A 20,630-nucleotide genomic window follows, 5' to 3' on the forward strand; every position below is an offset into this window, starting at 1 on the left:
TCCAATCAACAACAGACAAACTGCAGAAAGCTGATAGAAGAATTCTTCGGACAATTATCAATAAAAACCACCAGATTGATGGCCATTGAAACCTTTTACCAAATTCAGTACTTTACAAGGAAAGTGAATCCATCATTAACACAATGCGAAAATGGAGGATTGCATTCTTCGGACACATATACCGCTTACCAAATACTAGACTCCTGAACAACTTTTTGATTTTTTTCGAATAGTAAAACAAAAAAACACATGGTTTAAAGAAATACAAATGGATTTAGATGAACTGAAAATTACTAAAGATCAAATTGAAAATAGAGAAAGAAACGGATTCTAAATAACAAGTACACAAGACTACCACTAAAAATATCACAGTGTACACAGTATGTTATACCTGCAGAAGAACAGGCCGCAAGATTATCCAGAATGAAGAAGTTTTGGGAAATTAAAAAGTTGTCAAGTGTTAAAAGCTCAACTTATTCTTTGAAGACTTTGTTGTATAAGGTTTGATTTTGATACTCCAATGTGGACACAAACAGTGTTAATAAATAAAAAGAAAACCTAGCATTGTATCTTGGATTACCTGATTATTCTATGAAACAAAATCTCAAACAAATCTGAGCTTGGATGTAATGAGGTTCCTTGGGTCCAAAGTGGATCCCACTTCAATTCTACTTGTTCGTCACAGAACGTACCATGGCTTCAGTAAAGTTAGATGATTGTGGAACACTCACCTTTGGATCTACAGTACAATGGCCCACCCACTCCCATCTTGTCACACACACACACAACACACAGAGACTGTGGTTGCTTGTTAATTGGGTGAATATTACACGAAACATTCATATGTATGTTAACACAACAGCATTACCAACACTGATAAAAGTAAAAGATGAGTGCAGTTGGTGCGAAGAGGGGTTAAGAGTGACATTCAGCTGAGGCTAAGGCTCACCGTGTGATATTTGTGAAGGTAGTCCCTCTGCGGCGAATGATGCGACTTCGGTGTCGACCGCCCGCTCAGAGGAGGTGATGTTCGTTCGAAGCTTCGGCCACGTACTAGGAGGTTCATGTGCTCCAGGCTGCCCACCCGTGACTCCAACTCCTCTGCCCGAGCTTCCGTGCTTTGCTTCTCCTCTTGAATGAGTCTATACCATGAGAAGAAAATTTTTAAAAAAAATTAGCAGGAAAAATTCCAATTAGAAAACAGTTAATAAAGTAGAACCTGGATGGTCTCGGAAGAACTAACTGTACGTAGTCCTACCCAAATCTCGAATTCGAAACGATCCCTACTTTCTCAGTCATTCCTCACAAAAGCCGATCAAGGAAACATAACAGTCATAATGAAAGAAAAAGAAGAGTACGAAGATAGGACAAAAAAATTCATTAACAATAACTGAATACAAGAGATTAAATGTGACCCAACAAATATATTTCAAAATGAGATAAAACAAGCAATCATGAAAACAGCCCTTATTCTCACATGGCAGAAAAAAGAAAGACCATCAGAAATCCCAAACTCTCCACACTAAGAGCCCTCCCCAAAATACACAAAGACTCATGTCCTATCAAATCAATAACAAATTGCAAGGATGCATGAAGTTACAACATAAACAAGCTAATCAACCAAATACTAGAAGAAAAAAATCTCTATTAAAGAAGACAAACTGATTTTAAAAACCCTAGAACTAACTTTTTTTTAAACAGAGTATAAAAATGATATCCTTTGACATTACCAACATGTACACCAATGCACCAATAGAAGAATCAAATAAAATTACAAAACAAACTAAAAGAAACAAACTAACTAACTAATCTTGTAAGAACAACTTTAAACCAAAACAGTTTTGCTTTCAACAACAAAATCTATTGTTAAAAAGAAGGGTTACCGCTAACCATGGGCTCACCATTATTAGCAATATAGTATATGATGATGATGACTGTTATTTAAAGGGGCCTAACAGCTAGGTCATCGGCCCCTAATGGTACGAGGAGAACAAAATGAAAATTAAAACTTCAAAATGTATCCACTGACTAGTCTAAAACGAATGACGATGAAACAAAAACAATCTGTGGATCCTATTCACAATGCCTTAACTACTGGGATGATATTTATCTGAAGCGGTCCAAAATCCGGATCACCGGCCCCTCATAATGGTACTAATCACTAGGAGGTAGAACCATGGTGTTCCTCCTAACGTAGGCCCATGGTATGTCACACACAATGACACCATTCAAAGGTAACACAAACCAATGGTGTTTCCCACATAACGGCATCACTTCCAAGCAATGCAGACCCTTGGTGTTGCTCACATAGTGGTACTAATCACAGGTAATGTAGACCCACAGGCAGCATAAACCCATGGTTTTCATCACAGTGGTACTTATCATGGGTGCGAGTCAAACCCGTGGTTTTTCTCACAAAGTGATGCCAACCACAGCAACGTAGACCCATGGTGTTTCTCATAAAGTGGTACTACTCATAGGTAACACAGAACCATTTTGAACACAGCGGAACTGACTGGTGGAATGCACACGATGGCATTTTATCACAAACAATGCCCAGACCCGTTGTGTTTCTCGCATCATGGTACTGCTCCTTTTCCCTCGCAAGGTGGTACTAGTCGCAAGTAACGTCGACCCATGGTGTTTCGCACATAATAGTACTAATCACAAGTAACCACATGGTTTTAACATCATCCCTTGGTCGTCCCTTACGACAGGCAGGGGATATCGTGGGTGTATTCTTCGTATGCATCCCCCACCTGCAGGGGGTGCAATACAGTACATTCGTGTCCTTATCTTGAGGCACACTCCCAATGGAGGCAAGCTGCATGTACCTTTTTAACCAGCCCTCCTGCCATATATAAATCTCTGGAAGTACTGGAATTTGAACCCAGGTCACCAACGGTAGCTAAATAGTGGTGGATATTTACCAGGTGCACTCATCCTGATCTGAGTCTTACTTTTCTTTCCTCCATTTACTATACTTTGTCAATGGTAAGTCACTGAATTCAACAAGACAACCTGTCAGAAATAATAGCGAGCGTAGTTCTAAATAACATTGAAAACAATTTCTTAATCAACCAGCTATCTAAAGGGAACTTACACTGGAGGAGATGCGTTAAATAAATAAATAAATAAAATAAATAAATAAATAAATAAATAAATAAATAAATAAATAAATAAATAAATAAATAAATAAATAAATAAATAAATAAATAAATAAATAAATAAATAAATAAATAAATAAATAAATAAATAAATAAATATAAATAAATAAATAAATAAATAAATAAATAAATAAATAAATAAATAAATAAATAAATAAATAAATAAATAAATAAATAAATAAATAAATAAATAAATAAATAAATAAATAACAGGTCAATCAGATTCACAATGATACCAGAAACTAAGAAGTTCAATTTTTTTGACTTCACAATCAGACAAAATAATGACAACCTCTCATAAAAATATACAGAAAACCCACTCAGACATCACACACAATGGATAATGAATCCTATCACCAGAACATGCAGGGCTGAATATGACACACAGAGCAATATTCAAACCAAAGACCACAAACAACAAAACAAATCACTAAAGAAAATAACCACTGACACAGTAGATCGATTGTTAAGGAAAAAATACACCAGAAATACAACACTTGAAAACAACAAATGCACAGTCCTTAGCTATGTGAACAAAAGCATGTATAGCTAACATTTTCAAACAGCAAGGTCTAAAAATAGCCTTCAGAACAAACAACACACTACAAAGACACATCAGAAAATGGAACCTAAACAAAAACAAAACCTTTCCTCCAAATCAGGAGTTTATGAAACTAAAATGTCAAGAACCAAACTGCAACACCGAATATATAGGCCAGACAGAACACAATTTCCATACCAGATGTAAAGAACACTAAAGTGCTGTTAGATTCAGACAGCATTCAGCAAGCACTTATCTGACAGCTCTCACCATTTTACGGAAATCGACACATCATTAAACATACAGGAGGCAATAGAAATACATACTGCAAGAATGCAAGAAAAGCCAACCAAACCAATCTCAACGATCACACTAATGAGAAGTCCCTGGCTTTGCGCTACTAAACTAATTCAAATTTTGGTAAAACAATATTTTACGCTATTTTTCAGCAGCTGTTAATGATTTCCACTGGAGGTTACTCTGATGCAAAGTACATCTGGAATGTGGGTTAAGTTACACTTATCTGTACAGCAACCTGCCACTTGGGACCGGTACTTACATTATTATTTTATCACTAAAAATGAAGCCATACAAGGTACTTTTCGTTCTTTACTGCATATTTATTTCCTCTAAAGTCATTATCATGCATTTATTCTAATACATGCCAGGACAAATACACTACAGTCACATAGCACTTCCCCCTCGCTTTGTTGAACAGAGGTTTTTACCCTTCTGCCTTCCCCTGAAAACCCTATAGACAAGTATGTCAGCTAGCCAGAACCAAAGCAAGAGACCAGAATCAGCCCATCAGTTGGTGCTTGAAATAATGGACATAAAACTGATTTGTGGTAAGTTCATAAAACTTTCTAAAACTTGCTAAAGTGTTACTAATGGACTTCTACATTCATAATTTATCTCACTTTTTTATAATTATAATAATAATAATAATAATAATAATAATAATAATAATAATAATAATAATATCATAGACTCATATCATGGCTAATGGACACCAGAATATTCAAAGATCCCCACTACAGACAAATTATGGAATAATCACACCGCTCCCTTCCTTCAAATATCTAGGAGAAATCATTGTATCATCCGGATTGGACAGGAAAGCTAATTTAGAAAAAGCCACCAAACTCCTGAAAGCATACCGAATAACATGGAACCACTACAATAAAAGAGTGATGTCACGAAATGCAAAACTTCGGCATTACAAGACTGTTGTTCTTCCGGAGCTCTGTATGCCTCAGAAACCACATTTCTAGGAGGCCACTCTAAAATTGATGAAATTGAAAAACAAGAACAAAAAATTCTTAGGAAAATATACGGCCCCATTCATGTAAATCAGGGCCTCTCAAATGCCCAAAATCTCACGCGTGCAGAGCGAGGCGCAAGAGCTCCGTGCACTGTGCATCGGTGCCGCTCGGTATAGCTCGGATCAACGCTTCGTCTCTTGGCTACTCGGCTAAGCTCGGCTCTACTCAGCCCGGATTTGGAGCGCTACGGCGCAAGTGGGGCAGAGGGAGACAGGCGGAGCGAGCGAGAGAGGCGTGAGGAAAGAGAGAGTAAGCGCTATTGCTCCAAATCAAGGAGTGGGGGGTCTGCACTCTGGTCAACCAAGCCAAGTCGTCTTTTGCACCGTGCACAGTGCATGCACCATGCGCATGCACCATGCGCATGCACCCTGAGAGGCCCTGATGTAAATGGTACATGGATGAAAAGAAAAATTGTAGATTTGAACAAAGCAATGGACAAGTTCACAGACACCGTACGCAGAAGATGATTGAATTTTATGGTCACATCTGTAGAATGGACGATTTGCAAAAAAAACTGCTTGGTATAATTAACTCAAAGAAAGTCAAAATCAGCTGGTTAAAGGAAATAAAGCAGGACTTAAAACAAATGAACATCACAGAAGATACCATCAGGGATCGCAAGGCGTTTGGAACTCTGGTTGCAACGCACACTTTCACAGAAAAGGCTAAGGGAACCACAGAAAAACAATGGACAGAAGAACGCAAGAAACAGCATAGCAAGTTCATGAAGAGATTTTGGGAGAAGAAGATAAGAAAACCATCATCAAGCTAACAAGTTCCAACGCGCTCTATAAACGGGCATAACAAAGAAAGAAAGAAAGAAAGAAAGAAAGAAAGAAAGAAAGAAAGAAAGAAAGAAAGAAATATTATTATTATTATTATTATTATTATTATTATTATTATTATTATTATTATTATTATTATTATTTTCTCAAATTTGTTCCTACAATTCGTGGGCAGCAGATGGAGAAAGAGAAAGCCCCACATACATAGAGTTGTCCCCATCTTCATTGATTACATATAAGTTACAGTAAGTTACTGCACTCAATGAAATCTGCGTATGTTACATATGTACTATTTTACCTTGTTCATAATATCACCAGTTTACAATCATCAACAAGTTTATGCAATGTAAACAATGTTGTACATATATACACATCGTTAAAAGTGATTTGACAAAATCCAAGGATGTTCGTGTAGACTGAAACACATCTGTCTGCTTATAATTATTCTCAGTGTTATAAGTTTCTCAGCCTGTCGAACACAAACACTAGCTGATGTACCTGTGCTTCGCTACGGTATTCTCAGAAAGACCAACTTTGTTGTTTTCCTAACTGACGTCACCATAGTTCATTATAAAAACATCAGTAGGAATGCAGGGATTAAAAGCAATGTTATCATACAAAATACTCGCTCAAATGAAAAAACGCACATTTTCTCACTTTTAACGAACAGTACTACGATGCCGATCTAACAGTCCAAAGTTCCAGTGCTGGAATGACCAGGCCACAGACAGCCGTGAACACTCCTCTGCCTCTGTTCCGTTAAATATACTCACTGCGCATTCCAATCCCTGCCTCACGGTAGAGATTGAATAGATCGAATGCTATGATGAACCAGTTCGTTACGTACCAGTAGCATCAGAAAATTTATGAACCAGAGGCATGGCATGCTTAAGAAGAAAGTTATCTAACTCCCCAGCTACTTCCCACCATTATTCAGGCAGGCTGTTATAATCGGTAAAACCGGGCGAGTTGGCCGTGCGGTTAGGGGCACGCAGCTGTGAGTTTGCATCCGAGAGGTAGTGGGTTTGAAAACCACTGTCGACAGCCCTGAAGATGGTTTTCCGTGGTCTCCCATTTTTACACCAAACAAATGCTGGGGCTGCACCGTAATTAACGCCAGGGCAGCTTCCTTTCCATTCCTATCCCATCGTTGCCATAATACCTATCTGCGTCGGTGCGACGTAAAGCAAATTTTAAAAAATACGCGGTATACCCTCCTCTGCAAACCATGTGACCCTGCTGCGGTGGGAAGGCTTGCGTGTCCCAATGATGCAGATAGCCGAGCCGCAGGTGCAACCATATCGGATGGGTATCTGTTGACAGACCAGACTAACGAATGGTTCATCAAAAGGAGGGTAGCAGCCTTTCGGTAGCTGCAAGGGCGGCAGTCTAGACGATTGACTGATACGGCCTTGTAATAATACTCAACATAGCTTAGCTGTGTTGATACTGCTACACGGCTCAAAGCAACGGGAAACTACAGCCGTAACTACCTCCCGAGGACATGCAGCTCTCTCTGTATGAATGATGTACTGATGATGGCTTCCTCCCGGGTAAAATACTTCGGAGGTAAACTAGTCCCCCATTCGGATCTCCGGGTGGGGACTACACGAGAGGGGGCGATCATCAGGAAGATGGATACTGACATTCTGCGAGTCGGAGCGTGGAATGTTAGAAGTTTGAATCGTTGTGGTAGGTTAGAGAATCTGAAAAGGGAGATGGATAGACTAAAGTTAGATGTAGCTGGTATAAGTGAAGTACATTGGCAGGAAGAACAAGATTTTTGGTCAGGCGACTACCGAATTATCAACACAAAATCAAACAGGGGAAATGCAGGAGTTGGTTTAATAATGAATAAGAAAATAGGGCAGCAGGTAAGCTACTACGACCACCATAGTGAAAGAATTATTGTCGTCAAGATAGACACCAAACCAATGCCCACCACAATAGTGCAGGTCTATATGCCTACTAGTTCAGCGGATGATGAAGAAATCAAAAGAATATATGAGGAGATAGAGGATTTAATACAATATGTAAAAGGTGACGAGAATCTAATTGTGATGGGAGACTGGAATAGTGTGGTAGGCCAAGGAAGAGAAGGTAGTACAGTAGGAGAATTTGGATTGGGACAAAGGAACGAAAGAGGAACTCGGCTGGTTGAATTCTGCACTGATCATAATTTAGTCCTTGTTAATACTTCGTTCAAACACCACAAACGACGGCTGTATACGTGGACGAGACCTGGAGACACTGGAAGGTATCAAATAGACTTCATTATGATTAGGCAGAGATTCAGAAACCAGGTGTTGGATTGCAAAACTTTCCCAGGAGCAGACGTGGACTCTGACCACAACTTGTTGGTCATGAAATGCTATCTGAAGTTGAAGAAATTGAAGAAAGGAAAGAATGCAAAAAGATGGGATCTAGACAAGTTGAAAGAAAAGAGTGTGAGGGATTGTTTCAAGGAACATGTTGCACAAGGACTAAATGAAAAGGCTGAAAGAAACACTATAGAGGAAGAGTGGAGAGTCATGAAAAATGAAGTCAGTAGGGCTGCTGAAGAAATGTTAGGAAGGAAGAAAAGATCAACTAAGAATCAGTGGATAACTCAGGAGATACTAGACCTGATTGATGAACGATGAAAATACAAGAATGCTAGAAATGAAGAGGGCAGAAAAGAATACAGGCGATTAAAGAATCAAGTGGATAGAAAGTGCAAGGTAGCTAAGGCTGAAGGAGAAGTGCAAGGATGTCGAAGGTTGTATGGTTGTAGGAAAGGTAGATGCTGCATACAGGAAAATCAAGGAAACCTTTGGAGAAAGGAAATCTAGGTGCATGAATATTAAGAGCTCAGATGGAAAGCCACTTCTAGGGAAAGAAGACAAAGCAGAAAGATGGCAGGAGCATATCCAACAGTTGTATCAAGGTAAAGATGTAGATAATTTCGTTCTGGAACATGAAGAGGCTGTTGATGCTGATGAAATGGGAGACCCAATTTTGAGGTCAGAGTTTGACAGAGCTGTGAGTGACCTCAATAGGAACAAGGCACCTGGAATTGATGACATTCCCTCTGAATTACTGACTGCCTTAGGAGAAACCAGCATGGCAAGGTTATTTCATTTAGTGTGCAAGATGTATGAGACAGGACAAGTCCCATCCGATTTTTGGAAGAATGTTGTTATACCTATTCCCAAGAAAGCCGGTGCTGACAGGTGTGAAAACTACTGCACCATTAGTTTAGTATCTCATACCTGCATATTTTAACACGTATTATTTACAGAAGAATGGAAAAACAAGTTGAAGCTGAGCTGGGAGAAGATCAATTTGGCTTCAGAAGAAATGTGAAGCAATCCTGACTTTACGTCTGACCTTAGAGGATCGAATCAAGAAGGACAAGCCCACGTACATGGCATTCGTAGATCTAGAAAAGGTATTCGATAATGTTGATTGGACCAAGCTATTTATGATTCTGAAGAGGATAGGGATCAGATACCGAGAACGGAGAATTATCTACAATCTGTATAAAAATCAGTCTGCAGTGATAAGAATCAAGGGCTTTGAAAAAGAAGCAGCAATCCAGAAAGGAGTGAGGCAAGGATGCAGTTTGTCCCCTCTCCTTTTCAATGTTTACATAGAACAGGCAGTAAAGGAAATCAAAGGGAAATTTGGAAAGGGAATCACAGTCCAAGGAGAGGAAATCAAAACCTTGAGATTTGCTGATGATATTGTTATTTTATCTGAGACTGCAGAAGATCTCGAGAAGTTGCTGAATGGTATGGATGAAGTCTTGGGTAAGGAGTACAAGATGAAAATAAATAATTCCAAAACAAAAGTAATGGAGTGCAGTCGAACGAAGGCAGGTGATGTAGGAAATATTAGATTAGGAAATGAAGTCTTAAAGGAAGTAGATGAATATTATTACTTGGGTAGTAAAGTAACTAACGATGGCAGAAGTAAGGAGGACATAAAATGCAGACTAGCACAAGCAAGGAAGAGCTTTCTTAAGAAAAGAAATTTGCTCACTTCAAACATTGATATCGGAATTAGAAAGATGTTTTTGAAGACTTCGTGTGGAGCGTGGCATTGTATGGAAGTGAAACATGGATGATAACTAGCTCAGAAAGAAAGAGAATAGAAGCTTTTGAAATGTGGTGTTACAGAAGAATGCTGAAGGTGAGATGGATAGATCGAATCACGAATGAAGAGATACTGAATCGAATTGGTGAGAGGAGATCGATTTGGCTAAATTTGATGAGAAGAAGAGATAGAATGATAGGACACATCTTAAGACACCCAGAACAAATTAAAATGGTATAACACTGGTCTGAACCAAACAATATGTCCTCACTTGCTGTCAATGACATTACAGGGTGAGCTGCTACTATGTTGCCGGTTACGTAATGACCTTGCTAGCCCTTTTAATCATCAAATTCTTCAATTTCAACCGGTTACCAAATTTATCCACAACAAAATATTATTGCCCTAGTCTGAATCAAACAAATCATGTTCTTGCTCTTTGCTTGCTGTCAATAGAAATTTGTGGATAAATTTAGTTGAAACTGAAGAATTGGACAGTTAAGATGGCTAGCACCGTCGGACGGGATTAGGAGGAGGAAATTCCGATTTATATGAGAGGTCTCAGAAATATAGCAAACTTAAGGAAAGGAGAAATTTTCAAGAAGAGAGCAGAAAAAAATATATTTTAAGTTCAACATAGTGACTAACTTAATAGGTGTTATATATTTATTTAGAAAAAAAGTCTATTTCATTTGTTTTATTAAATGTCAAAGTAAATGTAAATTTAGACATAAAGAAATATTTTATTTCTTTTTAGATGTAAATAAGGATGTAAGTTCAAAGAGCAGAGCAGATTTAAAATTTTAGCATATAGTGACTAATTTAATATTAATTTATGATTTGAAAATTTCTATTTTAAAGTCTGTAATAAATTAACATAGTACCTAAGTAAGTAAAAGTTGAAACACAAAGAAATATTTTAACAATTTCAAGATTTATATATAACTGTTGTGTTGATAAGTATATTTGTAACAATGTACCAAGTCCAAAGATTACTGATTTTTTGCAACCGCTGAAGAAGAGTGTAATTGGCTCTCGAAACATGTACGGGAAGTAGGTATAACAAAATATGTAAAGTACTGACAAGGCGGCAAAGTGTTCTATAGAAACTAGATGGAAAATGATCGAAGAGTAATGTTACTCCCTACGAAGGAAGATGTAGTCTTCTCAGACAATCTTGTCTCAGCACATCAATCATTTTCTGTGTTAGAGAGAGGACTAGAGTCCAATAAGAAGTTTAGAACTGAACACTAGATTATATCTACAAAGGGCAAGTGGAAATGGTTCTGAATTATAATAAGCAGAAGGGAGATGTACATAATCAAACACGGGATTATGTTCGATCGCTAAGAGACTGGTTTGGCAGGAAATTTACATTATAAACTTTAGTCATTACAAAAATACCAAAGTATTAAAACAAATAAGAATACATGTTTGTAATCATAATGAAGTCCATTACACGTAGTCGTAATAGGTACCAAAACACAATGCTACTGCTTCCAGCTCAGTTCCTAATGAAACTAGTTCACTGTATGCATCAGAACATATGAAGATACCAATACCACTGGAAGCCCGGTCAGTATTATCTCATTCTTTCGAGTATAGACTGAAATTTCTCAAGACCATAAGATGACCTGGTCTGAGATTTGTTTCTTGTATGCAGAAATGATTGATTAGCTGGCGCTGATCAGCAAGATGCCTGTCATAACCATTACAGTTCCTCAGAGTGGAAACTTGTTTACTTGCGTTAAGCCAATGTGAGACATGAACCCTCGGTGTCCATATCTCATCAGGTTTTGGAGGGGTAGAGGGACCCAGGATGCTTTTCAGGAGCAAGAGGTTCTCCTGCAAGCAGAATGTGCTGGCTATGGAGCAAACATTCCTGGTGGTGCTGGATGGAGGGCATGGTTTCTCATTGACAGGAGGGATAAAGGAGCGCTTAGGAAGAGTTCTCTTCATCCTTGCCTTTTATTCTAGTTTGGATGGGCTGCGAGGGATATTTCCATCCCTGGTTGATGAAGGTCCTTCACCACAGCTTTTGCCGACCACTTAGGGGAGGTAGACTTTATTTTCCTTCCCTGTCCCGGTGGCTTAGCTGCCTTATTACAAACCATCAAACCATCAGCTGCCTCTGTGGCAAAGGCTTCCTTTTTTTTTTTTCTTCTTTCTTTTTCCCCCTACTGGAGTAACTGATACTTTGAGCACAGTGATCTACACAGGTGTAGCTGGAAGAAACAACAAATTTGATAGACTATATGATACAAAAGTCTATAGTGTCTTTGCAGGTGCAATCAAGGAATTAAACTTACAACGCACTTCCTGGTACAAAATACAATCCAGGGTCTTAATCTTCTGGATCATCTCCTTACCTAGATAGACAAGACAGTTTCTATCTCGAGGAAAAAGAAGACCAGCACATATAGCACACTTGTTTAGAGGCGTGCACTGCTCCATAGCCATCAGCTTTTCTTCCCCCTGTACCATACATAGATGTGTCCAAACAAGATACCACATGTCCAAACCTTTGGCAATTACAGCACCGAATTGGATGTGGAATACACAATCTCTTGTCACAATAATAGGATGTTACCTTGACTTTCTCTGGTAATGCTGGCATCTTAAAAGAAATGATGAAGACATCAGAGGACACTTCGTTGTTGATAGCTTTGCACATAATGTACTTGATGTGTGTGCTATTTGCTTTACGTCGCACCGACACAGATATGTCTTATGGCGATGATAGGATAGGAAAGGCATAGGAATTGGAAGGAAGCGGCCGTGGCCTTAATTAAGGTACATCCCCAGCATTTGCCTGGTGTGAAAATGGGAAACCACGGAAAACCATCTTCAGGGCTGCCGACAGTGGGGCTCGAACCCACTATCTCCCGATTACTCGATACTGGCCGCACTTAAGCGACTGCAACTATCGAGCTCGGTGTACGTGATATGTCTCCTGCCACAGTTCTTCACATCTTCCATTACCTCACTGCGTCAGTATTCAAGATCAGGTCTCGGTGGAAGATCAATCCACAAGCTGAATTCAGAATTTAATGCTCTTCCACAACCGATCAGCCTGAGTTGTGGTGCCCATCTTCCATAACAAGCTACCACTGCGCATATTTTTCAGGTTCTCAAGTTCACTGCAGACATCTTTGATGTGTCAACTGAAAAGTCTTTAATACCAATATAGTTGGTATTATAAATTTACTAATTCGGAACAAATATTTCAGATTCCCAATGGGAATAACATCTATATCATAAAAGTCTTTCTCGTAGACAGATATATGCGTTTCCTCTACTGAAGATGCGGAGCAACAACTTTACCAGCTTGAAGTCATTCCAATCGGTTGTAGTAGCCAACATGAAACTAGTGAATTTAGAACCCATCTATTCACACTGCACTTGTTCCCACGGGTATGCAGCCCGTAGAGAATCAAATGTTAAAGACTTGGGTGATAGACCACCTGCGGTAGGCTTGAGACGTTTCAAAGCCATTCCCGAAAGTATCCCTCCCTGAATGCTACAGGCTCCAATCACGAGCAACCTCCGTAGCCGTCACACCTAAGGCAATACCTTCCAAGCCAGGCAGGTATTGCCTGGGGTCTGACATTTAACACCACCATATCAGTATATACCCCATGGCATATACAAAGCGATTCCTGTGTAAGGACCTGCATTTTCAGGGTATACTACCACACAGGTACAGGATGTTTCCACTGGACAGGACACAGATACAGTCAATGTAGTGAATTTTTAAATTTCGTTTTTAATCAATAAATCAACAAATGTTCAATATCAAAGAGTAATTATATAAGGAGTGGGAAGAGGGAGATAAGAAAAGGTGTTCAAATGAGAGTGGAAAAGTTTCAAAATATAATCAAAATGTCAACAAGTTGTGAATAGAAAGAAAGAAACATGACAATACCAAGTTAATAAGCAAAACGTTTTCTACCTTATTTCATTGTTGATGGCATCTAGCTGTTCCTGCAGCATCATCGCCAGAGTTTGAGCATCTGTGTGGCCAGATGGGGACAACATTTCCGCTGCACTAAATATGCTCTCGTTGTCCTCACCTTCCGCATCACTGGATACGTCAAACGCTTGCTGTACATTGGCTAATACGTGTGCCTGCTGCATTTTCTCCCACTCCTGCTCCCCAAGGACATGGATCTAGTAGAACATAAAAAAGAGCACAAATAATTCACCATCGTATAACATTTCCGCCATTTACCGTATTGAAATCCTTCCGCTTGATGCTGCCATGTTCAAAACTTCATAGAAACTTCATTGGGTAATCACATACATGGGATTGTAAATAAAGGGTACAGATCACTGCACATGGTTATGAGGGTATTTAGGGGTTGTAGTAAGGATGTAAAGGAGAGGGCATATAAGTCTCTGGTAAGACCCCAAATAGAGTATGGTTCCAGTATATGGGACCCTCACCAGGATTACTTGATTCAAGAACTGGAAAAAATCCAAAGAAAAGCAACTCGATTTGTTCTGGGCGATTTCCGACAAAAGAGGAGCGTTACAAAAATGTTACAAAGTTTGGGCTGGGAAGACTTGGGAGAAAGAAGACGAGCTGCTCGATTAAGTGGTATGTTCTGAGCTGTCAGTGGAGAGATGGCGTTGAATGACATTAGTAGACGAATAAGTTTAAGTGGTGTCTTTAAAAGTAGGAAAGATCACAATATGAAAAATAAAGTTGGAATTCAAGAGGACAAATCGGGGCAAAAATTCGTTTATAGGAAGAGGAGTTAGGGATTGGAATAACTTACCTTCTGCGTCACTGGATATGTCAAACGCTTGCTGTACATTGGCTAATACGTGTGCCAATTTCTTTGAAATCATTTAAGGAAAGGCTAGGAAAACAACACATAGGAAATCTGCCACCTGGGCAACTGCCATAAATGCTGATCAGGAGCGACTGAATTGAATTGAATTGAATTGAATTGAATTGAATTGAATTGAATTGAATTGAATTGAAGCACTAATGCTATTGTTTATTTAAGATATGCACACGGTAAGAGCTTTGAAACTTAAGCCGCAGGAAATAACCTTGTCACGAGTCGGGCCGGGCCTGAGAATCCCACTGCCACTTTGCGCAAGTGACAGAAAAAGACTAACTGATGAAGCTCCTAATAAGAACTGCAACACATTCCTATGACCATTCTAGGAAGGTGCAGAGGCGAACAGCCTTCTGAATGCTGAAGACTTGGGGTAATAGCAAAATTTCACACTGTTGGGTCTCTGAGGCCCACCCTGACTGTTGTAGGTTAAATGGTGATCATTTCTTTATACCAACCAAATTACATGTATTAACAAGCCACTCAGGTAAATAATTATTGTAAAACAACAGTCACCCCAAATATATTGAAACTTGGCAATACTTACAGTAACCCTGAGAAGCACAATTATTCTTTATAACTGAAATAAACTAATTTATGAAAAACACAGATCAATTATTTGATGAAGAACAAACTTAACCCTTACAGAGCATCATGACATATTTGTCCCAGAGACCACACAGGTTTAAAGTTATATACATTTTCCAGTTTAAAAAAAATAACTTCAAATCATCACTATGTGGTCGGTATGTTGTCTTGTTGTCTTTATTCATCATTTGTGTAAAAGTAAAATACGTTATAAATCTGTTATTATTGTCTTTCGTTACAATTTTCTTTATGTCGCACAGCACAGACAGGTCTTATGGCGACGACAGGACAGGAAAGAGTGGGGAGAAAGCGTCCACGGCCTTTATTACAGTACAGCCCCAACATTTGCCCTGTGCATTAATGTTTGAAAATATCTCCCCTCTAACGTTTATTGTACCCATATTGGAACAGTTTCAAGCTCATGTTAACACACAGAGACTTTTCAATTCTTGTAGTGTTCGAAAGCTGAACTTAATTTATTGATTTATTTTCCAAAAAAATCTGTTTGCCATCTGTCTGACAGAGAGAGGAGTTGTCCTGCTGCTTTGAACAAGAACACTTCACCATCGCTTGTTCTTTAAATGGGCCTAATCCAGCACAGAAGAGACCTGTGCTCAAACAATACTTAGCAACAGTGCCGTTACATGACCTCTTCTTGTGTAGTTGTGCCAATGATGAATAACTCACGATTTCTTTTTTGCTTTACGTCGCACCGACACAGATAGGGCTTATGGCTACGGCTCACTATTATTACTCAAGTGATACAGGGCAGTGATTCAATAATGAAATAAGCAAATATAATAGGCTTTTTTTTTTTTTTTTTTTTTTTTTAAGGTATGGTACCCAATAATAAATATCACAATTGATGAGAAAAGTGGTACTTTATTTCGTGACTATAAAATAGGTGACATGTAAATTCTCTCTATGGACACGGATCAGCCTAGATCATGTTGAAGATATATACTGTTACCAAGCTTAGCATGTGGAGCATTGTGTAAAACTTTCGTGAAATATTTCAGATTTTGCGACAAGATCTGCAGCCATCGGATGTAAGAGAAGAGAAGAGAAGAAGGGACAACGAGGGAGCTACAGCCTACTATTTTATGGAACTGTACGCGATGGACAAAATCAAAATGGATTGGATCCTCAGCACCACCACCATGTTCAGCTAGAGTGTTTGCCACACCTGAAGGAAGACCAGATATTCACTGCTACATATCAGTCAATGAATTATCTGTCGTACCCCTTCCATAACTTGCAGATTTTCCTTAGATCATCATCAACATCTGGAGCAGTTTCCAATCACAGGCTGGGTATGCTTGGAACATAAGCCTCTCCATCCTTTCCTGTCCATCCACCACTTCTCTTGTGTCACTGTTGTCCAGTTCCCTTCTCTTGCCTCGATGCTCTTCTTTATACCTTTCAGCCATCTCTCCCTCGGTCTTCCTTTAGGTACCCTTCCCTTCAACTCCATTTCTAAGATCTTTCTTGGTATCCTCTCTCCTCCCATTCTCTTAACATGTCCATACCACTGCATCCTTGATTTTTCTATCTTTTCCCAAACTCCCTCATTTCTTACTCTGTCCATTATTGTTAAACCTACTCGACACCTTTGAAACTTAATTTCCACTGCTTGTATTCTACTTTTATCCCTCTATTTAGTAGAATACATATGTAGTTAGCAATAATGCAAACATGCTGGTGCTTTTCCTTAACTGTGGTTGTTTAAGCACATCTCAGCTAGAATGCTTCACAAATTTAAAATCATGAGAAGTAATAATCACTTATCCCCAATATAAACAAATCTTAACATTGTAGATGTATTTTTAGCAGTGATATTTGACGGTGGTTAAATTACAGTGTAGTTTAAGATCTTCTCAGTGTGACGAGGGACGGCGGGAATTCTTCCGACAAATGATTTCCTTAGAAATGTTCATTATGGGAGGTGTGATAAACCTAATAATATTAAAAAATTAAATCATTACCAGACAGGCAATGTGCCCTATGATAATGAATCTGAGTGTTATCAGTGTTAGATTTTTATAAAGGTATTCATACTGACTGGGATTGTGAATTGTTGTTTGTGTGGGATACCACAGTGAGTTGTTAACTCAACGACTGGGATTTATTGAGATGAGCACTACTTTTGAATTTGCATTTCCTCAGAGATCTTCCAGCAGAAAAGGTTTCAGCCCTATCTAAACTACACAAGTTGCCAACTGAAGCTATTGATATGACTGATAGGCAAATATGGAAGGAGCTTCAAGATGATGCCTTCAAGACCGGGACAAGGCATACCTTGACAGGAAAGGTACTCAGATGTCCCTCAAACTAATTCATGGGTGAGCAATAGAAAGGGGGATTTCATGTTCGGAATGGACCATTGCTCTGAAGATGTCGTGCAACATTAGAGCAGTTCCCACAATACCATGTCAATGTTTCAGCACAACCCACTGCTGATTTCCAGACTGCGGCGAGATGAAATTCTTGGGCATGTGCTAGGCTCAAGCCCAAAGGTGAACTGCTGTTGAACAAAAGACATCAAGTGAGAAGTGCTTTAGCCTCATCTTTGAGATTCTTAGGATGGGAAACCCATGAAAAATCCTCTGAAGGATCTTTTAGAAGAGCTGATATTGTCTCAGTAAGCCAGCGCACTGGAAAAGCTGTTGTATTAGATTCAACAATTTGCTTTGAAAGGGATCAACATCAGGCATCTGAAGTCAACCAGGAAAAGAAGTCCATTTGAGAACCATGTCTACCATACCTCTCTGATCACTACCGTGTTCCTTTCAAAAGGTGATGTATTATAAACTACTGTTTGGCAGGAAGGATGCTGTGCCAATGTTGACCTGGAAACATATCAAAAGCCTTGGACTGTCTTTAACTTGTCTAAATGACATCACCTTAAACATTATTAAGGATTCACTAAAAATTCTCCATCACCATTTATATTCCGCATGACAGGGAGCCAATCCTATTACTAAACTATACTGATAATCAACAATGAGAGTAATATTGTGTTCTTGTTTCAGGACGCCTGTGATCACTCACTATTTGTAGCTGATATCTCGCTTGGAGGAGAAATATTGGTAAATCTAAAGAGGGCAAGTGATAGTCAACTTTTTATTATTATTCAATGATTTTACTCTTACAACAAAACACAACACAACTAGATTTTGTGGGTTGCTTGTGATACAACTGAAAATCAAGATTTTGCCTAACCTCTACAGCACAACACTGAATATCAGTACATCCAACAAACTTCCAAATGTTCAAACTGATTACCACAACTAACAATAGATTGAGTCGTTCAAAAAAAGCACAGCAGTTCCCACAACACAGCGTCGATGTTCCAGCACAACCGGGTGCTGTTTTTCAGACTGTGACGAGATTGAAATTCTTGGACATGTGCTATAACATTTACTTTATAATAAAGAATTTATATGCATGCAAATGATCAGTTAATGTATGGTATAAGGAGGCTTTAAAATATTTCACCTATGCTTTTTAGGCAAGCATTGAAAACTAAAAGAAGAAAAATTACCTTAGCGGATTCGTCCTCAAGGGCTGAAACTCGTGGCTTTGGTGCCCTCCTAGATAACGAGTGAGTATCGAAGCTGGTGTGACTGGAGCTGCGCACAAAACTGGGATCGGCAGCACTGGGTGAAAGGCTTCTGCAAGAGACACCAGAAGGCACAGGTCATTTCTTTCCTAGAACTACTTCTATGTTCCACAACACAATTTAGACATATGCCACATACCCAATAGCAATAAATAAGAACAACTGGGAAGGAGTTTTGAACAAATATAAGTATGAAATAGAAGAAACCAACGTAAATCTTATAAACCTTTTCAGTAGTCTTGCATGAATCAACCTCATGAAGTCATTAAATAATCCCAAAGAAAATTACCATACATAAAAGGAAGACTTATAAGCCACAATTTCTTTTCTTACAGCACTGTATGAATCAGTATATTAATTAATAATTCAGTCTCTACTATTATTGATCAGTGAATAAACTATCTTGGCATATATTTTTAGGAGAGTTGCCACTGGTTTAACTATTTAATTCCCCAGGGACTCTCAATTTGGGAGCATAAGTCAGCAAACCTGGGGAAGGCTCCTCACATTCACTGTTCCTATCTGACCTCTACGTAAGTCAACTGTTGTTATCTTCACAACTCCAATGATACTAGGTTTGCAAAACCGAGGGAGTCTCGCATTTTCATATCCTTGATGTTCGTTCACTTCCTTTTGTTGGTACCATTCATTGTTCCAAAGGTTAGATCGCTTCCATATGCCAGTGGATGATTACCTAATCTGATCACAGCCCATGGTTTAGTGAGAGGATGAAGTCCCAAGTGGTGGTGGTGATTACTGTTTTAAGAGGAAGTACTACCAGGCAATCTTCATTTTAAAACTAACCAGAGGGAGGACATCAAATAATGAAGGTACAGGCAGGATGCCTCTCATATCTAATACTGTCAGGGTCAGAAAAGAACAAGAGTTGACCAATGGAGACTAGGTAGAAAAGATGAAAGCAAGGAAAATGGCAAAAGTAAAGTGGAATCAGCTAGGGAAAGCATGTTGCCAACCCACACTCCGAATATGAGAGTCCCTGCTCCCCCTTGTGGTCACCTCTAATGACAGGCAGGGGATACCGTGGATGTATTCTACTGCCCCCACCCAGGTGGGGAGATGAAGCCCCAGCCAGCATTCATTGTAGTATACTATAGGAAAGCAGATAAGGAGATCTACCACACATTTGAATTACGAAGCATTACTGGAGAAAAAGCGATCCAGCAAACCATAAATATGGGAAGAATTCAGGTCAGGCTCCTCTTTGCCAGGTACAAGTGTCACATCTACAATAATCACTGAAATGTATTCTTAAATCCCATCTCCTTGGCTTATAAAAATGTGGCCCTTTATCTAAATATGTAGACAAGGACTTATGTACAAATACAGAAGGTGCACCACAATTGCCACCTGGTGAGTGACATTGGAACTATGTGCCTGCTGTTGTGAGCCATGTTGTGTCTGACCTTGTAGTCGTGCCAATGTCGTTCGTGTCAGAAATGGTGCTGAAAATTGACCGTTATTGTGAAGGGTACATCATAGCCATTTTCCGTGCCCGTTTCTTGAACACAAGCATGCCGAAATGTACATGGCAGGGTAAAAATGGAAGACAGTCCTCAATGGTAGTGATCACATTCGGGCGATTACTCATCGTAACATTGTGCCAAGGGGTATAGCAACTTTGTTTAGCAGTGCCATGACAGTATCCTACATGGGC

The 20,630-nt window shown here is 39.1% G+C and overlaps 1 protein-coding gene across 1 annotated transcript in view; it reads right to left on the reverse strand.

The window, feature by feature from the left end:
- The window catches only part of Liprin-alpha (PTPRF interacting protein alpha), a 256,453-nt gene that overhangs the window by 107,244 nt on the left and 128,579 nt on the right, over positions 1–20,630 (reverse strand). Inside the window, exons 13-15 of the mRNA XM_068226883.1 lie at positions 18,878–19,007; positions 13,848–14,065; positions 950–1,142 (exon numbers count right to left, since the gene is read on the reverse strand). Coding sequence (XP_068082984.1) covers positions 950–1,142; positions 13,848–14,065; positions 18,878–19,007 — 541 coding nt within the window. The remainder of the gene's footprint in view (positions 1–949; positions 1,143–13,847; positions 14,066–18,877; positions 19,008–20,630) is intronic.

The sequence above is a fragment of the Anabrus simplex genome, chromosome 3 (genome assembly GCF_040414725.1).
Source record: "Anabrus simplex isolate iqAnaSimp1 chromosome 3, ASM4041472v1, whole genome shotgun sequence".
Taxonomy (NCBI): domain Eukaryota; kingdom Metazoa; phylum Arthropoda; class Insecta; order Orthoptera; family Tettigoniidae; genus Anabrus; species Anabrus simplex.